This window comes from Anabrus simplex, chromosome 8, assembly GCF_040414725.1.
Source record: "Anabrus simplex isolate iqAnaSimp1 chromosome 8, ASM4041472v1, whole genome shotgun sequence".
NCBI classification, from domain to species: Eukaryota; Metazoa; Arthropoda; class Insecta; order Orthoptera; family Tettigoniidae; genus Anabrus; species Anabrus simplex.
Window position 1 is genome coordinate 78,154,540 of NC_090272.1, and position 18,949 is coordinate 78,173,488.

The 18,949-nt window shown below is 44.4% G+C and overlaps 1 protein-coding gene across 1 annotated transcript in view; it reads left to right on the forward strand.

Moving 5' to 3' along the window:
- Positions 1-658: 658 nt before the first annotated feature.
- The window catches only part of LOC136878804 (short-chain dehydrogenase/reductase family 16C member 6), a 250,057-nt gene continuing 231,766 nt past the window's right edge, over positions 659-18,949 (forward strand). Inside the window, exon 1 of the mRNA XM_067152294.2 lies at positions 659-779. Coding sequence (XP_067008395.2) covers positions 763-779 — 17 coding nt within the window. The 5' untranslated portion in view covers positions 659-762. The remainder of the gene's footprint in view (positions 780-18,949) is intronic.

Below are 18,949 nucleotides of genomic sequence, written 5' to 3' on the forward strand. Positions count from 1 at the left end.
CTCAACCTCGGGAGGTCAGCTGAGTAAAACAAGCCAGTTTGCCGTGCGGTTAGGGGCGTGCAGCTGTGAGCTTGCATTCGGGAGATATTGGGTTACAACCCCGCTGCTGGCAGCCCTAAAGATGGTTTTCCGTGGTTTTCCATTTTCACACCATGCGAATGCTGGAGCTGTGCCTTAATTAAGGCCACGGCCGATTCCTTCCCTCTACCAGCCATTTCCTATCGTCGCCATAAGACCTCTCTGTGTCGTTGCGAACGTAAATCTAATTGTCAACTGAGTAGAGAGGAGGGGTTCGATTCCCACCTCAGCCATCCTCGAAGTGGTTTTCCGTGATTTCCCACTTCTCCAGACAAATGCCGGGATTGTACGTAACTTAAAGTCACGACCGCCTCCTCCCCTCTTCCTTGTCTATCCCTTCCGAACTTCCTATACCCCCATAAGGTCCCTGTTCAGGATAGCAGGTAAGGCCCCAACCAAATGTCTCACGCTCCAGGACACTGACCTTGAAGCGTTAGAGGTGGGATCCCTCGCTGTGTCCGATTGAAAAACCAAGCCTGGAAGTTAAACGAATATTGAAATAAAATGAAGACGTCCATCCCATGAAGGATGACCCTCACATTGGACTTGCGGTGAACCAAGGGCAAGGTGAGCAGGTTGTCGGGAGTGGGGAGACACGCCTCAGAGTTGTTCTACAGCAGGCCAGGCTGACAGTGCCAAGCGAGGCTCTTGCCATAGTGCATCGCGAGTGTTTTGTGCAGCGCTATGACGGATACTGCCAGGTAATTATACTACTTAATGAACCATTAAAACTCGATTAACAAATGGTCCGTTCGTAATTGTGAATAAGGACGTAAAAATTACATTTAAAGATTCACGCAATCAGCATAATAACATACATACATCATCATTACTGTCCGACTCGTTGGCTGAATGGTCAGCGTACTGGCCTTTAGTTCAGAGGGTCCCGGGTTCGATTCCAGGCCGGGTCGGGGATTTAAACTTCCATTGGTTAATTCCAGTGGCTGGGTGTTTGTGCTGTCCCCAACATCTCTGCAACTCAGACACCACACATAACACTATCCTCCACCACAATCACACGCAGTTACCTACACATGGCAGATGACGCCCATCCTCATCGGAGGGTCTGCCTTACAAGGGCTGTACTCGGCTAGAAATAGCCACACGAAATTAAATTAAATCTTCATTACTGACTGTATTGCCGTTCAGTCCACGAGCCTTTCTGAACACAATCCTCTTTTTATAATAACAATGTTATTACCTTTCGGAGACGCTATGGTGCCGAAATTTTGTCCATCAGGAGTTCTTTTTGTAATGGTATTACTACCACTGCGAGGTTGGCGTACTGGAGCACATTCAAATACCACGAGACGGATTCAAGATCGGCCAGTAGTCACTCCCGGCTAACTCTCCGTATGTATCCAGTTGTGTCATTTATACTTTTACGTCTTTTATATAAAAATCTTTCAAAAATTAATCTAACCTTCGCCGCCTTCCACGATTCCTTTTCTTCTCTTTGATTAGTATTAATGGATTATGGCTGCCAAGTTTTACTTCCTCTTAAAACAATAATCACCACCGCCACAGGAGACGAGTGGGTTCGAACCCCACCGTCGGCTCCTGAGGAAAGTTTTCTGTAGTTTCCCATTTCCACTTCCTGGTAAACGCTGTACATAGGGTACAGTCTATTCCTCCCACCTCCTTACCCAAATACCCCTCCCTCAACCCCCGCCTGTGGGTGGGAGCAGTAGAATAACATCCAAATTATCCCCTGCTTGTCGTAAGAGACGACTTAAAAGGGCCTCAGTTGTTCTTGCCTTTTGTGGTCGATTTTATAATTCTCCTCCTCTACTCCCTTCGCATCGCTTCCGATCCCAGATCCACGATGTTGATGTATGACAGAAATGCGGGGTTACGGGTTTTATATACACAAGGAATGACAATTATCTCCTTCTTTTCCTTCCACTTTTCCAACACTTGTGGGGTGATGAGTGCGAACTGTGTGACACATGTGGATTTTTGCCCTATTTTACGGAAGGATGCCCTTCTTGATGCCAACACTATTTGGAGGTATGTAATCCCTTTTGCGTGTTTCTGCAGTGTGTTGTCTGAATATGAAGATAAGAGTGTTGTGACAAACACAAACACTTAGTCCCCGAACCCGAAGAATTAATCAGATACAATTAAAATCCCCGATCAGGCCGGGAGTTGAGCCTGGGATCCTCTGAACTGAAGGCTTCAACGCTGGCCATTCAGCCAAGGGTTGGACCAAGAAATGACAATATGCGGTTAATTTTATTGACTTCTCTGGGGGTAGCTGATGACCAAATGAGAGAGCAGAAATCAATGGTAGAATTACCATAAGTACAGAAGTATAATTTAAGAGCGTTTAAGTCACGAATTTCAGTAAATCTGAACAAAAGTCCAAGATTCCACATGGCGCGGAATTTTACTCTGTCAATATGAAAAGAGAAATTTTGCTTGCTATCAAGATTTTTCAAAGAAATTTGACCTGAGTAAGAGCCTTCAGTAGACTGTCATTTATTCCATTTACCTATTTCCTCAGTTTTTGAAGGGTCAGACAACTTCCGTCTTTTCCTCTATTTATTTATTTATTTATTTATTTATTTATTTATTTATTTATTTATTTATTTATTTATTTAATTTATCGTATGGCTTTTAGCGTCGGGAGTATACGAAGACATGTTCGACTCGCAAGGTGCAGGTCTTTCTATTTGACGCACATGGGTGACCTACGCGTCTGGGTGAGGGATGATGATGTAGGGAGAGAGTGAAGAAACCCGGTGCCAGCACGTAGCCTCTTCCTGTCGAATAACACTGAGGGATCTGCTCAAGACTTAACGTTCGTAACCGACGGACGAATCACCGTCAACAGCGTCGTATGTTCTAACTCCGTGCGAACACTGCTGAGAGGTGTGGAACCGAATCCAGGCTTCTCGCAAGAAATGTAGTGAAAACAAACTGAATACCACTACCTCTCCTATCCTGCCGGCCAATATGCAGATGGTGGTATTTTTTTCCCACCAGTGGGATTCGAACCGGCTAACCACGGTACAGGCCATATGGATTTGGTACTTAACGATCATTACCATTACGTGAACCTCTGATTGGCGTCAATGCGGGATGGTTTTCAAGTTGTACATCCTCTCAAAACAATAACAGCAACAATAACAATATCATACGTTATCTCAGGTATAAAGTAATTCACCAAACAAGTCGTGAATATTGCGCAAGTCCTGATTTCATGTTGGTTAAAATAGAAATGTTCTTCTTCTTCTTTTCTTCTTCTTAATCTGTTTACCCTCCAGAGATGGTTTTTCCCTCGGACTCGGCGAGGGATCCCACCTCTACCACCTCAACGGCAGTATCCTCGAGCGTGAGACATTGGGTCGGGGATACAACTGGGGAGGAGAACCAGTATCTCGCCCAGGCGGCCTCACCTGCTATTTTGAACAGGGGCTTGTGGGGGGATGGGAAGATTGGAAAGGATGGACAAGGAAGAGGGAAGGAAGCGGCCGTGGCCTTAAGTTAGGTACCATCCCGGCATTTGCCTGGAGAAGTGGGAAACCACGGAAAAGCACGGAAAACCGCCTCGAGGATGGCTGAGGTGGGAATCGAATCCACCTCTACTCAGTTGACCTCCCGAGGCTGAGTGGACCCCGTTCCATCCCTCGTACCACTTTTTCAAATTTCGTGGCAAAGCCGGGAATGGAACCCAGACCTCCGGGGGTGGCAGCTACTCACGCTAACCACTACACCAAAGAGGCGGACTAAAATCTAAATCTTTGGTGAGAAGTGTTTGCTGTGCTATCCAGAGAACATTGGATACTTAACAGACTTTGAAGACATGCGAGACAACTTATTACGTGTTTTATTGTTTCTTAATCTGTTTACCCTCCAGGGTTGGTTTTTCCCTCGGACTCGGCGAGGGATCCTACCTCTACCGTCTCAAGGGCAGTGTCCTGGACCGTGAGACATTGGGTCAGGTTGATACAACTAGAGAAGAGGACAAGTACCTCACTCAGCAGGCATTACCTAGTATGCTGAACAGGGGCCTTGTGGGGGGATGGGAAGACCGGAAGGGATAGACAAGGAAGAGGAAACGATGCGGCCGTGGTCTTAAGTTAGGTACCATCCTGGCATTTGTGTGGAGGATAATTGAGAAACCACGGAAATCGACATTTAGAATGGCTGAGGTGGGAATCAAACCCCCCTCTACTCAGTTGACCTCTCGAGTCTAAGTGGACCCCGTTCCAGCCCTCCTACCACTTTTCAAATTTCGCGGCAGAGCCGGGAATTAATAATAATGTTATTTGCTTTACGTCCCACTAACTACTCTTTTTACGGTTTTCGGAGACGCCGAGGTGCCGGAATTTAGTCCCGCAGGAGTTCTTTTACGTGCCAGTAAATCTACCGACACGAGGCTGACGCATTTGAGCACCTTCAAATACGACCGGACTGAGCCAGGATCGAACCTGCCAAGTTGGGGTCAGAAGGCCAGCGCCTCAACCGTCTAAACCACTCAGCCCGGCAGAGCCGGGAATTAAACCCGGGCCTCCTAGGGGTGGCAGCTAATCATACTAACCACTACACCACAGAGGCGCGTGTTCTGTTCAGAAAGCTTAATACAGAAAATTTGAAATATCTCTTCAACCAACACAGCGCACGTTCCTGGACCTTGTCGGCTGACCCAACACCTTCATAGAGCAAAACTTTTTTTTTTTCAAAAATATTTCAATGGCTATTTTAAGTCTTCGGAGTGCGTACTCTTAGATTCCAAAACGATTCGGCTACATTCGAATTACAAATATGTCCACAAAATATTTGAAATTTGGACTGCATAAGCGGGCGTGGCACGTTGACAGCTGCCAAAGATAGGTTTTGATTTATATCGCCATTAAACACGACCATTCTCACACCTTTGTGTTCCGATGTTGGTTCTTTGCATTTCGTAGAGATGTAGCGATTCCTAGTGAGAAAAAAGTGCACTAGTTATGTAAACAAACATTTCATTAAAAATGAAATTCATGAAACTTTGCCCTTTTCCCTGACAGCAATTGTGCTGTGTTTATATAAATGACTACCAATATCAGTTGTAGGCCTAATAGTTTTATTGGTTATTGTAGTGAATATTGTAGTAGTGAACACGAAAACTTGCCTGTAATTATTGTAGTAGTAAAGGTGGAAGTCCTACTCTGTGGTGTAATGGTTAGTGTGATTAGCTGCCGCCCCCCGGAGGCCCGAGTTCGATTCCCGGCTCTGCCACGAAATTTGAAAAGTGGTACGAGGGATGGAACGGGGTCCACTTAGCTTCGGGAGGTCAACTGAGTGGAGGGGGGTTTGATTTTCCCTCGGACTCAGCGAGGGATCCCACCTCTACCGCCTCAAGGGCAGTGTCCTGGAGGGTGAGCTATTGGGTCGGGCATACAATTGGGGAGAATGACCAGTACCTCGCCCAGGCGGCCTCCCCTGCTATGCTGAACAGGAGCCTTGGTGGGGGATGGAAAGATTGGAAAGGATAGGCAACGGAGAGGGAAGGAAGCGGCCGTGGCCTTAAGTTAGGTACCATCCCGGCATTTGCCTGGAGGAGAAGTGGGAAACCACGGAAAACCACTTCCAGGATGGCTGAGGTGGGAATCGAACCCACCTCTACTCAGTTGACCTCCCGAGGCTAAATGGACCCCGTTCCATCCTCGTACCACTTTTCAAATTTCGTGGCGGAGTCGGGAATCGAACCCGGGCCTCCAGGGGTGGCAGCTAATCACACTAACCACTACACCACAGACGCGGACATTATTATTATTATTATTATTATTATTATTATTATTATTATTATTATTATTATTATTATTATTATTTATTATGTAAAAACCTCGTGGCTCAGGCGGCAGCGCGCCGGCCTCTCACCACTGAATACCGTGGTTCAAATCCCGGTCACTCCATGTGAGATTTGTGCTGGACAAAGCGGAGGCGGGACAGGTTTTTCTCCGGATACTCCGGTTTTCCCTGTCGTATTTCATTCCAGCAACACTTACCATTAACACTTCATTTCATCTATCAGTCATTTATCATTGCCACAGAGGAGTACGGCAGGCTTCGGTAGCCGGCACATTTCCTATCATCGCCGCTAGATGGGGGCTTCATTCATTCAATCCCTAACCCAGTCGAATGACTGGAAACAGGCTGTGGATTTTCATTATTTTTTATGTAATTTATTTATTTTCCGAAAATATTGGGCACAATTTGCGGACGGCATATGGAGGAAGATCAAGCTCACATACACATACGAGAGCGTCCCCATTTCCGTTAATTGCGTATACGTTGCTGTACATATTAAAATCTTGTCGGTGAGTAATAAAATACCGTATCTCTCCTCATGTCCACCTCTGTGGTGTAGTGGTTAGCGTTAGCCCTGTACGAGGGCTGGAACGGGGTCCACTCAGCCTCGGGAGGTCAACTGAGTAGAGGTGGGTTCGATTCCCACCTCAGCCATCCTGGAAGTGGTTTTCCGTGGTTTCCCACTTCTCCTCCAGGCGAATGCCGGGATGGTACCTAACTTAAGGCCACGGCCGCTTCCTTGCCTCTTCCTTGCCTATCCCTTCCAATCTTCCCATCCCTCCACAAGGCCCCTGTTCAGCATAGCAGGTGAGGCCTCCTGGGCGGGGTACTGGTCATACTCCCCAGTTGTATCCCCGACCAAGAGTCTGAAGCTCCAGGACACTGCACTTGAGGCGGTAGAGGTGGGATCCCTCGCTCAGTCCGAGGGAAAAACCGAACCTGGAGGGTAAACATATGATGATGATCTCTCCTCATAAAATGTGACGTGCGGTAATGTTGGTTTAAAAATCATAATGTTGAAGACTTTATACCGTACATTTTTTAATATGATGGTGGCAATGCTCTTATTTTATACATAACACATCACAACGTAAAAGTTGAATATATAAGGTGTGGGAGAGTGGTAGCCGAGTGGCATAGTCACTGGCTTCTCTCAGAGGTAGGCACAGTTCGATTCTCAACCAATGCATGTGGAAGTTTTGAAAAAAAGTGGCGCATTACTGCGACTGGAATCGCCTTTAAAACTATGGCTATGATGATATCAGAAGCTACTTCAGGTTTGTTCAGTTTTGAAAATTTCACTAACACATTTTACCTAACCAGGAAGATGAAAATAATAACAACGTTATTGTCTTTATGTCCCACTAACTTCTTTCTTAGATTCCTTTCGGATACGCCGAAGTGATTGAATTTCGTCCGACATGTGTTCTTTTTCGTCTCATTATATACATCGACACGATTCTCACGTATACGAGCACCTCCATATATCATTGGACTAAATCAGGATCGAACCCGCCTCCTTGGGCTCAGAAGTCTAGCGCTCTACCGTCTGAGTTTATTTCATAGCTATTTGTTTTACGTTGCACAGACACAAACAGTTCTTATGGCGACGATGGGATAGGAAAGGACTAGGACTGGGAAAGAAGATGACGTGACCTTAATTAAGGTACTGCCTCGGCATTTGCCTGATGTGAAAATAGAAAACCATGGCTGCATTATCTCAAACTCAAACCAAGTAGCCAACTCACTCGGTGTCTGCTAATTTGGTCCCCCCGCCCCTCCTTCCTGTGGGTGAGATCAGAAGAATATATACACGATATCCCCTGCCAGTCATAAGAGGCGTGGTAGCATAAGTTAGCGACCACGGGGCCATTATGGTAACACCCCAACTAGAGTATGGTTGCAGTGCACGGGACCCTCAACAGGATTACTTGACTCGAGAACTGAAAAAAAAATGACAAGAAAAGCAGCTCGGTTTGTTCTTGGTGATTTCCGACAAAAGAGTAGCGTTACAAAAATGTTGCAAAGTTTGGGCTGGGAAGACTTGGGAGAAAGGAGACGAGCTGCTCGACTAAACGGTATGTTCCGAGCTGTCAGCGGAGAGATGGCGTGAAATGACATTAGTAGACGAATAAATCTGAGTTGTGTCTTTAAAAGTAGGAAAGATCACAATTTGAAGATAAAGTTGGAATTCAGGAGGACAAATTGGGGAAAATATTCCTTTATAGGAAGGGGAAATGGGGATGGGAATGGCTTACCAAGGGGGATGTTCAATAAATTGCCCATATCCCTGAAATCATTTAAGAAATGGCTAGGAAAACACAGATAGAGAATCTGCCGCCTGGGCGACTGCCTTGAATGCAGATCAGTAGTGATTGATTGAACGTCCCAGCATTGCCTTCACTTACTTCTGCCCGGCTCCCCAAATTCATCAGTCCTATCCGACCTCCCTTGGCCAACACTTGTTCTTTTCCGAATCCAACGGTATTTGAGCACCGAACGAGTTGAGCGTGCGGTTAGGATCGCGAAGCTGTGAGCTTGCATTCGCGAGATAGTGGGTTCGAACCCCACCGTCGGCAGCCCTGAAGATGGATTTCCGTGGTTTCCCATGTTCACACCAGACAAATGCTGGGGGCATGTATCTTAATTAAGGCCACGTCCGCTTCCTTCCGTTCCTAGCCCTTTCCTATCCCATCGTCACCATAATACCTATATTTGTCGGTGCGACGTAAAGCCAATTATAAAAGAAAAAGGTATTACAGCATTCGAGGCTTAGGTAGTTTTTCATTTTCATGCCCTTCATGGCCCTTGCCATTCTTTGGCCGATACCTTCATTATTTCCCCTATGACTTTAATAGATGATGGTTACCTAGTCGAACTTCCTCTTAAAACAATAATCACCACCACCATCAGCACCTCTGCTTACTTGCTCGATACTCTGCGATAGGAGGATATAGGGAGTTACTCCGCCAGCCATATTTCACTATGTCCAAGAAACTACAGTCGGTTTAAGGATTACATCCATCTAATATTGGCTGTTGTGTAGGGTATTTGTTAAGAATGGCGAAGCTGGGTCCAGCCCATTGCAGCACACAATGCTTGTTCCATACGGACAGACTTTCTGCTCCGCAGAACACGTATTTCATCACGATACGCTGCTGCATTGCATTGTTATCTTTCCTGGTGTCCTTCAAATGACAGACATTCACTGTGTACTTAAGAATGGGGACCGCAAAGTCAGAAAATGACAAGTTCTAAGAAAGTACTTCTTAGGCTGTACAGTATGTCACTGACGTAGTTGCTGAGGATTTGAAAGGATATACAAGTCTGAGAAATCAAATTCTTGCACTGTTCGTTGACACTGGGAGTGTATTCTTCTTCTTCCTCCTCCTCTTTTCTCCTTCTTTCTTCTTCTTCTTCTTCATAATGTTAAGGGGAAACACAAATTGCACAATCCATCTGATGTTTACCTACTTGGCCGATCTCATGCGATAGAAGGGTAGAGGGAATTACTTTGCCAGCCACATTTCATTCGGTTATAAAACTTTCTTGCTTTTTTGGTTCGAGAACTGGAAGAGATCCAGAAAAAAAAGGTGCACAATTTGTTCAGGGTTTTTTCCGAAAAAAGTGTAGTGTTACGGAAATGTTGCGAATTTTAGGCTGGAAGGCCTCGGAGTAAGGAGACGAGCTGCTTGACTAAGCGGTATGTTACGAGTTGTCAGTGAAGAGATGGGAAAGTTTGAATGGAGCTTTTAAAAGTAGGATATATCATGATATGGATATAAAGTTGGAATTCAAGAGGACAAATTAGAGCAAATATTTTTTTTTATTTATGCCTTTGCTGGCGAGAGCTGGTGTTTACAGTGCACTATGTCTTCTTGTGTGGGCTAGAGCAATTTTGTTACTTTCATTGATCTGTCTCAGTCTCGTCCTTGGCTTCGATAATATGAAAGTGACTGAGGTATGAGTCATTCCTTATGCAGCCAGTCCCTGCTATGAACAGTGTGAAAATGTTGTTCATAGGGTCGGTCTGTATGTGCATTTCGGTGGGCTTGGCAGTCTGATATGTAATAGTAACTTCTGACTCAGTGAGGAAAGCAACGGGAAACTACGTCACTCCTCATCTCTCTAGTACGCCTCTTCAGTGATTCCTAGGCCATTAAAGACAGCTAATGATGGAGTTTTTCAGGATCCCTGAGGACTGAGGACAGAAGATACATACGTATATACATACTACACCCTTGTGCAGCTCGGTTACGGGTGCAATACATACGTACAGAAAGAGAATTAGAGATAGGAACAATTTACCACGGGAGATATCTGGTAAGTATGCAACTTATTCAAAATCGTTTAAGAAAATGCTAGATAAACAACTGATAGAGAATCTGCCACATGAGTGACAGCCCTAAATGAATATCAGATATGACTGATTCTTCTTATTATTATTATTATTATTATTATTATTATTATTATTATTATTATTATTATTATTAGGAAGCCGCCACCCTCCGGAAGTTGGCGATCGAGTTGATTATGTTTACTCTCAGAACAGCGGGTCTGAAAATTTCGGAAGATGTTCTTCCGAACCAGTAACGAAGGTCCTTGAACCAGAAATCCTTTCGTCTTCACACAGATGTTCTTTCTTTAGTTTTCCCCTCACAGATGATTAACAAGTTCATACCTACTCTACTGTTTCGCTTTCATGACGTGTCCAATGTACTGGAGATTCCTCTCTTCGATGGTCGGCGGAAGCTCTTTGCTTGTATTCATCCTTCTAAGGAGTTCCTCGTCAGTTTTCTTTTCTGCCTAGGATGTACAGTATATGTGTAAAGCTTCGAGTCGGCGTTCGTGAAATGGATTGAGCGGCCAGCTTACAAACCCACTTAGAAAGACAGGGAAAATATAAGAGCATAGCGGAGTTGAGGCTGATTTTCCTGACTGGTAAAGAGGGTCCTCGCGCAGGCGAATGCGCTCCTGTCTTAGTTAACATTTGAGGGGGTGAGTTGCAATATCTGCCCCTTAACCTTTTTTAACATGTTTAGGAAAAATGAGGAAAACGTTTAACTTCTACAGCCTACTATTATACTTACAAAGTTCAAATTTGGGGAATTAATTGCCATTCGTGATCTCTATAAGCATCCAGAATATTCAAAGATCTGAAGCCATTGTTGCCGAGAATTTGGTGTATTTTATTTCCACGTTGTCAGTTTTGAAACTCAAATTGAAGAAAATAGTAAAAACATGTGTTATAGGATTTTTTAGAGCAAGTAAAACTTTCACAATTAATAACATTATGCCTTATTCCATCCTCTAAGTTAACAATGCAAAAAGTAAGTGGTTATTAAAGTTTAGGCATTAAGGTAATGGTCCTCTCCATCTTCACTGTCAACACACTCAGTACTGACAACTACAGCTCAAAAAAGTAATTGATGATTGCTCTAACACCGTAAAAGCAAGGCAGCGAGAGTGGCGTGACCAGACGCGAAGCAGTATGATTAAAGCCCGGATTTTTATGCAGTAACAGGTTAGACTGCAAACTAATTTGGTTAGCAGGAAGTATCGGCCACCCGCTCTTCCGTAGTGAAGTAAGAGTAACATAAACTATAGGGGTTCTGTTGGGGCGTACCCCTAATGTTTATGCAAGCCTCATAGCGTAGTCCTTGTGAAGGTAGACTATACTTGCTACTGGCTTCAGTAAGTTTGCATTCTAACCTATTAATGCATAAAAATCCGGGCTCTAATTATTATTGGTGCATACACGTTGCCGATTTTGAAAGTGAAAAATGATATAGTTCTGTTCACGTTGCAGTATTTGAAACTCACCCTAATAATATTCAAAACCTTATATTACAGCACAAGGTTGACTTATGCAAGATTACTTTTCAGCACATGGTAGAGTTTGATATTGATGACGGATGGCTTGCATAAGTCAATTTGACCGAAAATGTCACGTGGCAGGTTTTGAATCTCACCCCGTCATTTCTTCTCTCCAATCACATTACGCGTTCACAAGTGTTCCTAGATTTTTTTTTTTTTTTTTGTACGTCCCACTTACTACATGTACGGTTTTCTGAGAAGCCGAAGTGTCGAAATTTAGTCCCGCAGGATTCCTTTTGCGTAACTAGTAAATGTACCGACACGAGGCTGATGTATTTGATCACCTTCAAATACCAGCACACTAAGACAGAATCGAACATGCCAAGCTAGGGACTGAAGGCCACCGCCTGAACCGTCTGATCCAAGATATCGTGGATACTTCAGGGACGATACTTGAGGAATATTGTTGCAAACAATATTAGGTTCACCCATGGCGAAAATTGCTGTGTTGCGGTTTCGCGTAGTGCTTTTCTTTTTTTCCCTTTACAATTATTTTACGTTGCACAGACACAGATAGGTCTTATGGTGACGATAGGATAAGAAAGAGTTGGGAGTGGGGAGGAAGCGACCGTGTTCTTCTTAATTAAGGTACAGCCCCAGTTTTCGCCCGGTGTGAAAATAGGTAACCACGGAAAACCGTCTTCACGGCTGCCGACAGTGGGGTTCGAGCCCACAATCTCCCGAATACAAGCTGAGAGCTACGCGACTCAAACCGCGAGGCCACTTGCTCGGTCGCGTAGTTTTGCTCATGTTCTTTCATGCTGCGAAATCAAACTGTGTAACACTCTGTTTGCACAACGTACTGTACATGAGGCTAGAAAGATGACTTTCGTTTCAAATCGTATTTTGTGCACCGAATTCATCGGAGCACATGTTCGCCTCCGTAGCGTAATTGTCAGTGTTATTAGCTGCCGTCCCCGGGGGCCCGGGTACGATTCCCGGTACTGTTGAAATTTAAGAATGACAGAAGGGCTGGTGTGTGGTTGGAATGGTACATGCAGCTCACCTCCAATTGGGGTGTTCCTGGAAAGAGCTGCACCACCTCGGGATGAGGACACGAGTTTAGATTTTTCATCGGAACACATTGTCTTAAGTCCTCAGCATACTTCGTAACGTTAGATATAATGGAAATACGTTGCATTCGTATTTTGGATATTCTGCAAATTACGCTTCCTTTGCATTCTTCAACAGTAGACAACCAGACTTAACTTGCAGTATTAATGATGGAACAACTTCTCAGTGTATGGGGCTATTAAACATGAAGAAAGTCATTTTACACACGTTTATATAATATACAATATTTCTTGTAAATGCGTTATTTTCCTTTGATTATGATAAAGTTCCGGATTCCGTGAGATCTCCGAAGTTAAGCGACATTGGGCCTGGTCAAGATTTGGATGGGTTGCCACGCGCTGTTGGTGGGGGGTAAGGGAATGGAGGAGCGGAAAGGAACTGGCCACACTACCGTACGTAAACTCCGGCTCAGGCATACCTGAGCGGAGGTTCGGACCTGCCTTCGGGCAGAATACACCCACACCTTAATGTATCGGACGCTATGACGTTTAGTGCCGGAATTGTCCAAGGACAAATTCGGTTCGCCAGGTGCAGGTCTTTTGATTTGACACCCGTGTGTGACCTGCGTGTCGTGATAAGGATGAAACGACAATGCAGACGACACATAAACCCAGCCTCCGTGCCAGCGGAATTAACCAATAATGGTTAAAATTTCCCTCCCTCCCGAGAATGGAACCCGGGATCCCTGTGACCAAAGGCCAGCACGCTAACCATTTAACCATGGAGCCAGTCTTGCATGATTTATGGGTTTTGGACCATGGTATTTGGAGGGCAATGTCACATAACTAAGTGAGGGTCTACAGTAGTTGTTTTATCTTTAAAGTTTCGCAGAATCATAAGCCTTTATTTCACCATAACTTTAAAAAGAGTTTAAAAGGTAGGCCTTTAGATAATTTCAATGTTGTTATTTATGTTCTCGAGTGTCAACATAATTACTCCTCAAGTACTGCAATATTGATATAATTAACTACCTATTAGATTATTTCCTGATTGTAAGCGCATTATCCCCCCAAAGAGCCCGGGAGGGCCTTGGCCTACCAAGCGACCGCTGCTCATCCCGAAGATTTACAGATTACGAGGTATCGTGTGGTTAGCACGACTGATACTTTCGGCCGTTATTCTTGGCTTTCTAGAGCGGGGCCGCTATCTCACCGTCAGATAGCTCCTCAATTGTAATCTCGTAGGCTGAGTGGACCTCGAACCAGCCTTCAGATGCAGGTAATAATCCCTGAACTGGCAGGGAATCGAACCCGGGGCCTCCGCGTTAGGGGCAGGTACACTACCCCTACACCGCGGGGCCGACGTAAGCGCATTATCCTTGTAAATATTCTCTTCACATGTGTACTTTCTCCTTTAGAACATTATTTACTACGTTGGTTAACGTGCTTAAGCACTAGTTCCACTACTCCATTACAGAGAAGGCAAATCCAGAAACACAAGAACGTTCATAATTTTTATTTAACCTAATATAATCGCTGAAGGATAGCCCAGCATCACAACAGATACATTTTTCCTCCGAAAACAGATGGCAGCTGTGAACTCTCCTTTTAAAGGTTAACCCTTTTCTCCGGGCATGCTTTCAATTTAATTTCATTTTAATTGTAATATTTGAGCTATATCCGCAGCAGTCCGGGTAATTCTGCACTATGGTCTGATATTTCAGAGTAGTCCGTGAATTCATTCTCAATAACACTAAATATAATTGTACCGGGTGGTACACCTCCACGTCGCTAATTCAAACCTTGCGCCAGTTGAAACTCCCCTACTGGAGGAAGTCTGAACTTTATCTAATGTGTTAATTTTCAAGTTTCTCAGAAGATGTCACTACTTGGAAATTTTGAAGTTTCTGAACTGGGTCGTTTTCGATGTATTTTTGTTTTGCCTGTAGTAAGAAGTGTGAACATTCTCTTCTAGAGGACACTACTGAAGAACTACAATGGTGCGCCCTAGTGCGAAGTGAAAGAACTGTTTTTGGAGTAATTTTTATTTCAAAAGTTTGTTCCTTGTTAAATTTCTTTCTGTTATTGTTTAAGTTGGCTGTATAACCCTTTCTCTCCCCTTGTTTTGAATTTAGCCAATCCCGAATTTCTTTAATTAATTTATGACCAATCAGGTGTATCTTCTCCAAATTGGATATGTTGCTTAACCCTAGCCAATAAAACTCTTGTGGGAGGGTGTTCTCATTCCTGAAACGCCTCGAACTTTCCGCGAGAGTATATAAACTGCTGATTTTCGGGTCTCCGCGCCACTTCAGTAACATCTTTCAGTGTGTAAAGTACGTAGCAGGGGGCGGGAAGCGCCTCTTTCTTCGGGCAGCAGTTCAACCACAAGGTAATGGCCGTTTAATAACTTCTTTTCTTGTTAGCTCAGCAGTTTAACTCTCGGGGCAGGTCCGAAGCTTTTCCACCATGTAACTTTTCCCTAAAATGTAAAGACACTTAGTATCTAGTCTCTTTTAAGCTACATATTGGGATAGAGAGTGCTTAACCCTCTCGAGCTCCCACTCATATTGCATTGAGGTGAACTTATTTTTCACAACCGTTTCTTCCTTAACGTAATGTAAATTGTTTCATTCTAAAGTCACCTCTTTAGTATGGGATTAGCCCTTGCAGTAACGGCCTATTGCCAAGTAGGTTTTATATAAAATGTGTTAGGAGTGCAAGAATGCCTCCTCTCAAGTTGGTATTTTAGAGGCCACGTAATTAACCTTTCCTTGCTTAATAGGCCTCAGTAGGTTGGGTATTTTACCCTTGTTTTTTCATGTCCTTGGAGGACAACTTGAAAGTGGAGTTTGGTGTGGCCTTGGATAGGCTCGTACTTAAGAGCAGATTGCTCTTTCAAAAAATTTTTGTTTCCTGCGCGCCTCGAGGAGGCTTTACTGTGTAATTGGGAGCAAGTGCTCCTGGGCATGATAGGGGTCTTCTGCCCCTTTGTTGAAATGTGTATATCGTAAAGTTGGGCTAATTGCTCAAGAATTGTGAGTCCGGGGCTCGAAGCCCAAATCTTGTGGATACTGTAATTGTACATTTGTTACCTTGCTACTCTGTACCTGCCATGCTTGTTATTTCTTGATTTTGAAAAGAAAATATAACCTTGTTAAATGTTATCTTAACTTTAATTTCGTATTTTGAGGCCCGTTCACCCCCGCACCTTCTTTCACCTCTGCTGTTCCACAGATACCTCGGAACAATAATAATACGAGAAAGTAGTAATACATATTTAAGAAGATGTTATGTTAAACAAGCCTGTCTTCCAAACACAATAAGCAAGATAAGTATTGAAATTTCTTGAAGCTACAACCAAAAGGACCCACGGTACAATTGACAAACTTTAACATCCCAGCACAAGATGTTCAGAGGACATAATAAACCGGTCAGACCTTCTCTCACGTGGGGTAAAGCCAGAGTAAAGTTATATTTCATTTACTGCGCAATTAGCCTATCCTTCTCTACAGTAGAAGTTTTTAATTTGCATCTCGTTTGACAGCGCACTAAAACATGGAACGTTTTCAGTGACGATGGGATAGGAAAGAGCTAAGAGTAGGAAGGAAGCGGCCGTGGCCTTAATTTAGGTACCGCCTCGGCATTTGTCTGGTGTGAAAATGGGAATCCACAGAAAACTATTTTCAGGGCTGCCGACGGTGGGATTCGAACACACTGTCTCCCGAATGCAAGTTCACAGCTGCGCGACAGTAACCGCACGGTCAACTCGTTCGGTACAGTAGAAGAAAACAAAGAACATTTTCGTGAGAAAGTTTTCTTAATAGAGAGATTTCTGTCATTACTGGGCACATGTAAAATCTAACTTACTGTATTTTGTCGTGGGTTATTATTTACAAGTTCCTTTACGTGGCACCGACACAGTTAGGTCTTAAAGTAATAACAATAACAATAATAATAATCATAATAATAATAGTTTGGTCTCAGTTACCCTGTGCAGCAGACATTTTAATGTGACGCCATCTGGCTCTCTGTTCGTCAATTTCGACGTTCCGTTTTACTCTAGGCCTACTAGATGGCAGACAGATTAAACCGGATCTCCCTTGGGCACCTCTGGTTGAGATTTTAATTAATATTGTCGAGTAAACACCAAATGTGTCACCAGAGATCTTTTACATGCCGACATCGTACGACATGGAGTGTCGGATGGACTTTTTTCCGCCCTTCTGCCGGGTTTGAACCCGCTATCTTGGGATACGGAGGCCGACACACTACCACTGATCCACAGAGGTTTTATGGTTACGATGGGATAGGAAGGGGCTAGGAGAGGAAAGGAGTCACTCGGGGCCTCAATGAAGGTACAAACCCAGCATTTTCCTGGTAATAATAATTTCGTGTGGCTATTTCTAGCCGAGTGCAGCTCTTGCAAGGCAGACCCTCCGATGAGGGAGGACGGCATCTGCCATGTGTAGATAACTGTGTATTATTGTGGTGGAGGATTATGTTATGTGTGGAGTGTGAGGTGCAGGGATGTTGGGGACAGCACAAATACCCAGCCCCCGGGCCATTGGAATTAACCCGACCCGGCCTGGAATCGAACCCGGGACCCTCTGAACCGAAGGCCAGTACGCTGACCATTCAGCCAACGAGTCGGACATTTGCCTGGTGTGAAAAAATGGGAAAGCACGAAAATCTATCACCGGGGCTGCCGACAGTGGGGTTCGAATCCACTATCCCCCCATTGTGAGTTGACAGCTACGTGAAGCAAATCACGCTGCCATTCGCTCAGTGCCCTTGGTTAAATTCAGGTCATTCTTCTTCTTCTGCTTCCTCTTCCTTGGCATTTGTCCCACATACTAGCGGGGTCTGCTTTTTTGGCTCTCTATCGCCACTTCACACAACTGTGTGCCATGGCAGGATGCAGGCGTGCAAGTTTTAGGTCTGCATATATTTAAACGCTGTCTGGGCGTCCTACTGGCCTTTTACCATCAATCAGCAATGTCAATCCAGTCTCTGCAACTGTGTTTCCAGCAGCTCCAAGTGCATGGCCATACTAGCGGAGACGACTTTCCCTAATATTTCCAGTGATTGGTGCCACTCCATTGTTACTGACATTATCATGAAGTGTCAAGCCAGATGTCCATCGGAACATCTTTGTTTCCATCACGCCAAGTAGCTGTCCATCTCCTCAGTGGAAGGCCAGGATTCTGCATCATACAGAGCAACCGGACACCCAACAGATCAATGAACTTTAGACTTAAGCTGGTCTGGAATCTTCTTATCACATACGACACAAATCACTGAGCGCCACTTCAACCATGCGCAGCACACGCGACTTGATATTTTAGAATCAAGGATTCCATTTGCAGTAATTATTGTCGAGCCAAGATATTTAAATTACATTGTTTTTAAAATCCGGTCAGAATAACAGAGTTCCCATACGAATCCCAGAAAACCTGGAGGTCCTCTCTAATGTAGGTCCAAGTATTGTTACTTCCACGGGCGTCCGGCTCAATGGCTAAATGGTTAGCGTGCTGGCCTTTGGTCACAGGGGTTCTGGCAGGGTCGGGAATTTTAACCCTTAATTGGTCAATTGCGCTGTGCCCTCGGATACCCCCGGCACTAAAAGCCGCATACCATTTCATTTAATATCATTTCATTTCTTTTATTTCAATGGGCTGCAGGGATTCACAAATATGTACCCCCGACCGCTTCCTTTCCACTCATAGCCCTTTCCTATCCCATCGTCGGCACGATGTAAAGCCCGAAGGCAGGTCCGAACCTCCGCAGAGGTGTTCCTGAGCCGGAGTTTACGTGCGGTAGGGTGGCCAGTTCCTTTCCGCTCCTCCATTCCCTTACCCCCCACTAACATCGCGTGGCAACCCATCCAACTCCTGACCACGCCCAATGTTGCTTAACTTCGGAGATCTCACGGGATCCGGTGTTTCAACACGGCTACGGCCGTTGGTAGCAAATGATTAAAAAATACTAAAAAATGCGAAATGATATTATTGACCTAAATGCCATGCAATATTTTACATTACAAAACTATGGAAAATGGGGAACGGAGGAATATGCAACAGTGATTCGCAAAACACGTATGATGGCGTATGATGGAGCGTATGGTATTAATATTAATAAATGAACACATTTTCTGTACTGAATACTGGAAGCCTGCCAAT